Source organism: Kryptolebias marmoratus, linkage group LG3 (assembly GCF_001649575.2).
Source record: "Kryptolebias marmoratus isolate JLee-2015 linkage group LG3, ASM164957v2, whole genome shotgun sequence".
Classification (NCBI taxonomy): domain Eukaryota; kingdom Metazoa; phylum Chordata; class Actinopteri; order Cyprinodontiformes; family Rivulidae; genus Kryptolebias; species Kryptolebias marmoratus.
Genome location: NC_051432.1, coordinates 29,785,373 through 29,790,802, shown reverse-complemented (window position 1 = coordinate 29,790,802; position 5,430 = coordinate 29,785,373). Strand labels below are relative to the sequence as shown.

At 51.9% G+C, this 5,430-nt stretch overlaps 3 protein-coding genes across 12 annotated transcripts in view; 2 read left to right on the top strand and 1 right to left on the bottom strand.

Moving 5' to 3' along the window:
- The window catches only part of kif16ba (kinesin family member 16Ba), a 21,366-nt gene extending 19,035 nt beyond the window's left edge, over positions 1–2,331 (top strand). For 2 of the 10 annotated variants that reach the window (XM_017442211.3, XM_017442210.3), the window contains 3 exons: positions 835–924; positions 1,427–1,510; positions 2,020–2,326. In XM_017442211.3, the coding sequence (XP_017297700.1) occupies positions 835–924; positions 1,427–1,510; positions 2,020–2,181 (336 nt within the window). In that variant the 3' untranslated portion in view covers positions 2,182–2,326. Of the gene's footprint in view, positions 1–834; positions 925–1,426; positions 1,511–2,019 lie in introns of all 10 variants that reach the window. The other 8 variants (XM_037974691.1, XM_037974690.1, XM_025003152.2 and 5 more) reach the window with 6 other exon arrangements.
- On the bottom strand, positions 1,622–5,341 carry LOC108251782 (dynein regulatory complex subunit 4; the record flags this gene model as incomplete). Its single annotated transcript, XM_017442200.3, is given in 9 exon segments — positions 1,622–2,278; positions 3,267–3,615; positions 3,694–3,759; positions 3,829–4,038; positions 4,282–4,368; positions 4,469–4,636; positions 4,715–4,920; positions 4,996–5,050; positions 5,135–5,341. Coding segments are annotated over 8 exon segments (1,179 nt in total), but the record flags the coding sequence as incomplete, so codon positions are not given.
- A 46-nt stretch (positions 5,342–5,387) lies between these two features.
- Positions 5,388–5,430, top strand: part of LOC108251781 (kinesin-like protein KIF16B) — a 2,379-nt gene continuing 2,336 nt past the window's right edge. The window contains exon 1 of the mRNA XM_017442199.3: positions 5,388–5,396. Coding sequence (XP_017297688.1) covers positions 5,388–5,396 — 9 coding nt within the window. The remainder of the gene's footprint in view (positions 5,397–5,430) is intronic.

Sequence of the window (5,430 nt, the reverse complement as noted above, 5' to 3'; positions counted from 1 at the left end):
AGGAGGACAGAGTCCACCGCAGGACAGAGTCCACCGCAGGACAGAGTCCACCGCAGGAGGACCGAGTCCACCGCAGGACCGAGTCCACCGCAGGAGGACAGAGTCCACCGCAGGACAGAGTCCACCGCAGGACAGAGTCCACCGCAGGAGGACCGAGTCTACTGGAGGACCTGGTCCTGCGGTGGACTCTGTCCTGCAGGGGGTAAAGTGGACGTTCTTGAAGGAATGCATATCGCCCGCCGCCTCGCAGTCAGTCTGACTCTCAGCTACCTGAAATCTGACAGTTGGAGCCATCTTAGTGTTTGCTGAGATTGGTAGCTGAAGCGGCCATCTTGAATTGGCTTGACTCCCAAAGATAATCGAAGGAGACGTAGGTTCAGTGATTCGGTTCTAAGAGGTTTAGCTCACACGCGCAGTTACATGATCGCCTGCCGTCATGTCTGACGGCTCGTCGGTTCTTACGCTCTCAGGCCCGCAGCAGTGATGCCTTCAGGTGAAACGGGACATTATAAACTCAGCTTTTACCTTATCGCCTGCCACCAAAAGGTGAAAGTGGGAGATAATGTTTTTGTCTGTCAGCAGGAAGTTAATGAACAGGAAGTAATGATTGGACGTGTCTCAGGGAAGAATCAGGAGTGGCGTTTAAATGGCGTCTGAAGCACATTGGCTCCTCCTCTTCACCTGAGGGTTGATCAGTTATCCAATCAGCCTGCAGCTGAATGCTGGCGGGTGACAAGCATTCCTCCAGAAAGCATCATGAGGACAAACTGCTGCAGATTTCAGACTCTCTGCGCCGTCAGCTGAGACTCGGTCCACTGTTGTCTCTGTCTTCAGGTCACGGTGATGGAGGACACGTGGACGGTGTTCAGGCGCTACAGCCGCTTCAGGGAAATGCACAAGAGCCTGAAGTTCAAATATCCTGAGGTGAGGCGTTCAGACCGACGGAAAACTAATGTTCACTTTAAGAAATACATCTATAAATACATTTATAAATACATCTAGTAGTGTTTTTATTAATTTGATAAATGGCTGAAACTGGAGGCGTTTCTGTAACATCCTGAGGTCTCTGTCCTGTCCTCTAACGTCCTGGTTCTGAGCCTGGTTCTGGTCCTGAGCCTGGTCCTGGTCCTGGTCCAGTCACAGAATTTGAAACATCTGGATGTATTAACTGTGTTTCCATCACTAACAGTTCCCCAGCATTCCCTCTGAGTCGAGGCTGCACTTGTTTCCACGCTCAGTTCACAGACCCGTCTGAAGTTCTCCCAGTCCAGATGGTCCTCCCAGTCCAGACGGAGCTCCTGGTCCAGACGGAGCTCCTGGTCCAGACGGAGCTCCTGGTCCAGACGGAGCTCCCGGTCCAGATGTCTCCTGCCGAGCCTCGGTTCTTCCAGGTTCTGCTCTGACGTTTGTACCGTGTTGCTTTCAGCTGGCGGCTCTGGAGTTCCCTCCGAAGAAACTGTTTGGAAACCGAGACGAGCGAATGGTGTCGGAGCGCCGGAGTCACCTGGAGGTAGGCCCGCGGACCTGCAGGGTTCTGATGTTCTGATCCATCCCAGCGGGGAACAAGGAATAAAGACTTAAATCAGTGCTGCCAAAACGTTTCTGCCTTCGAGCCTCAAAGGAAAATAAGCCCAGATTTTATTAAGAAAGCAACAAATTTTAAAATCATTAAATAAATTCCAACAAAAGAGTTTGAGGAGCAGAAGAATCCGATGCATGATGGGAGTTGTAGTTTTGGTAAAAACAGCTGACGTAACTTCATGTTTTAAACTACGGTGGCTGACAGGAAGTTTGTTCTGTTTTTTCATCCTTCATGTGTTTCTGCTCGTCTCCACCTGTCGGCCACCGTAATAAACACCTTTAAGGCCTAAAGTTGAGATGATTCAATTAAATTTAAAACATTTAAAATCTGCAGAGTTTCTTCCTCTGACTGAACGTTAAAACTCTTCATCTTAACAAGCCTTAATTGGTTCCCTGACAGAAGTGGTCATAATGTTCTGTCTCCTCTGTTCTCCGCAGCGTTACCTCAGGAACATGTTCCGGGTCATGCTGTCCTCCTCCAGCTCTCCTCTCCGGACCGATGGAGACGGCGGCTTCCATCTGACCAAACTGGACATCTGCGAGTTCTCGCCGTTCTTCAAGAAGGGCGTCTTCGAGTCCAGCAGCCACGGTACCGGCTGAGCGACTCGTCTTCTGAACCTCTCAGTTTGGATCAGACCTTCTGTTTCTGCTGAGGAGGAGGAGGAGGAGGAGGAGGAGGAGGAGCTTCATCAGCTTCCTGTTCGGCGAAAGAATAAAGAAAAAGTTGATTTAAATTGTTTGATGTTTGTTTCTTCTTTAAAATCAGAAATAATTCAGAAACAAACAGGAAGTCACGGCTGAGTTTAACGTTTGTGTTTAAAATCATAAAAAGAAAAATGTTTTTATGAAACTAAATTAATTCTTTGTTTTTTAATTATCTTAGAATCACGTCAAATTAAGACAAACACAGAAAACTGAACCTTTTAAACAAATCTGGGCTCTGAAGTTCAAAAATAAAGTTTTTCACATTTAGAACTTCCTGTTTTCAGGGTGGAGGTCAGAGGAAGTTACCTGCCTGCTCAGGAAGCCACGCCCCCTAATTAACATATTCCAGGAGGAAACGAGTGGAGCTTTAGAAAATAAAAGCATATTATCTCTTCTGTATCTGATTCTTGACACGGTCAGAACCGTCTGGTTTCATGAAGGAGAAACCAGAACCATCAGCAGATGATTAAAGAACAAAATCTGTTAAACTTTATTTTCCGTCTGGTTGTCGTTTCCTCTGCAGGAAGTTCTTTTATTGTTTGCAGCTGAAACTAAACGAGTCTGTGTCAGAAAACCGATCAGCAGGAGGGTCCAGGCCTCGAGGCTCCGCTGACCCGCTCCAAACGGTTTATCATCAGGTTCTCCAGGAGAACGGGTTCCTTTAATCAGGTGTTCTAAAGCAAGAACACGTCTAAAACATGCAGAACACGTGTGCCTTAAAGGAAAGATTAATCTGCATTCAGAGTGGTTGTGTAGCGTGGTTGTGTAGCGTGGTTGTGTTGTGTGGTTGTGTAGCGTGGTTGTGTTGTGTGGTTGTGTAGCGTGGTTGTGTAGTGTGGTTGCGTAGCGTGGTTGCGTAGCGTGGTTGTGTAGCGTGGTTGTGTAGCGTGGTTGTGTAGTTTGGAGCAGAAAGCAAAGAGCTGCTGAGGAGCTCAGAGAAGATCACAGATCATCTCCAGGCAGCTTCATGGTCCTCTGACCTCAACTGACGTAGAAGGTTCCTGGGACTGGAGACAACCTCCCAGGATGTGGACGCAGGAGGAAATGCGACCCCAGGTTGATCAGTGAGGATGATGAAAAAGAGCCGAGGATCGAAAACCATTTAAGCGGAAGTCTGAGGTCAAAGGTCATCACTTTCTCAGTTCTGGTTCAGGTGGACCCGCTCAGTTCTGGATCAGGTGGACCCGCTCGGTTCTGGATCAGGTGGACCCTCTCAGTTCTGGTATCAGTCCTCAGGATCTGCTCGGCGGTTCTGAAGGCGAAGTCGTGCAGCGACGCTCCTGACGCCTGCAGCTGCTCCTTCCAGCTGTGCACCAGCTGGTCGTACTCCTGCAGATCAAACATGGCCGCCGTCACCACCTGAGCCGCTGACAGGAAGCTGAGCAGAACCGCTTTGAAACCGCTCACCTTCGATTCTCGGGCCAAGTCCTCCTTCAGGGACTCGATGGCGACCCGTTTGGACTCCAGAGTTTCCTGCACGCAGACGGGCCACAGGTTAGCGTTGGAACCCAAACCTGTTCAGACCAACGAACGTCATGTGACCTCCAGCTTGTCGGCGGCGTGGCTGCGTGCCGTCGGGTCGGTGCTGGAGACGGACAGAGCGGCGCCGAGCTGCGCCTCCTTCTTCTCCAGAGTTTCTGTCAGAGCGGCCAGCTTCTTCTGCAGCAGCATCTTCTTCAGCCCGCTCCTCTGCCGCACCTCCAGGAGGCTCTCCGTCTGCCGCCTCAGCAGCTCGTCGCGCTCCTGCTGGACCTGCAGGAGGAGGAGGAGCTTAATGACAGGGAGGAGGAGGAGGAGGAGCTTAATGACAGGGAGGGGGGAGGAGGAGGAGTTTAATGACAGGGAGGAGGAGGAGCTTAATGACAGGAAGGAGGAGGAGGAGGGGCTTAATGACAGGAAGGAGGAGCAGCTCAGAGACGGGGAGAAAGAGGAGGAGGAGGAGCTTAATGACAGGGAGGAGGAAGAGGGGGAGGAGGAGCAGGAGGAGCAGCGTACCTTCTGGAAGGCCTGCAGCAGCAGCTGGTTCTCCACAGTCAGATCTCTGAGCTCCTTTTCCACCAGCTTCAGGTGAGCGCGGTGTTTCTGTTCATCATCATCATCATCATCATCATCATCATGAGAACCTGAGGAGCCTGCTCAGCTCCTGCAGATGTTCTGAGATGTTTTACAGAGTGAACCTCACCACCATCGTGTCTTTGGCCCGGTTCTGTTCCTGCAGCCGTCTCTGCAGCTCGGGCAGCTTCTGCTGGGCCTCCTGCAGAACCTCCGTCAGACGCCGGTTCTCCTGCTGAGCTGCTGACAGGTCTCTGTTCAGTCGGACCTCCTGCTTCTGCAGCTCCAGCAGCTCCTCCTGTCAGAAGACAGGAGAACCAGAGGCTGTCAGAACCTTCAGCTGTGACCCGGAGATGCTCTCAGTTCTGATCTCCACCTTCAGCTCCTGCAGCTCCTTCAGCTGTTTGCTCTGAACTTGAGAGTAAAACTCTTCGGCTTGTCGCAGCGCTCGGTCGTGGTCCTCGATCAGAGACGCCACGCGGCTCTTCATCTGGTCCTCCAGCTGGATGACCTCAGACCTCCTCTTTTTCTCCTCCACCTCGGCCAGAGACTGCATCCTCCGGTGGTTCTTCACCTCCATCTCTGAGGAGCAGACAGAGGAGGTGAGCGGGCTTCAGAAGAAACAGAGAAGGTGGCAGAGCGGGAGAATGGACCCACCTCTCAGCCTGCGCTCGTACTTGTTGTTCAGCTCCATCAGCTCCACCTGGTGTCTCTGAGGAGGAAGAGGAGGAGGAGGAGGCCCTCAGCCCGACGAAGAAACAAACCTTCAGACACGAGGACGAGAACATCACCTCACCAGCTTCAGCTCCTTGATGGAGCTCTCCTCGTGGAACTCCTTCTCCCTGCGGTCCGCCTGCAGGTTCTGGACGTCTCTGCACAAGCCTAGCTCCGCCTCCATGTTCTGGTTCTGGACCATGGAGGAAGAGGAGACGGCGGCCATCTTCAGCTCGGAGACGGTGCTGTGCTGCTCAGAGAGGACGTGCTTCAGCTTCTGCTTGTAGACCTGAAAACCACAGGGCAGGTCTGAGAGGTTCTGGTGGGTTCGGGGCATGGTTCTGGTGGGTTCGGGGCTTGGTTCTGGTGGGTTCGGGG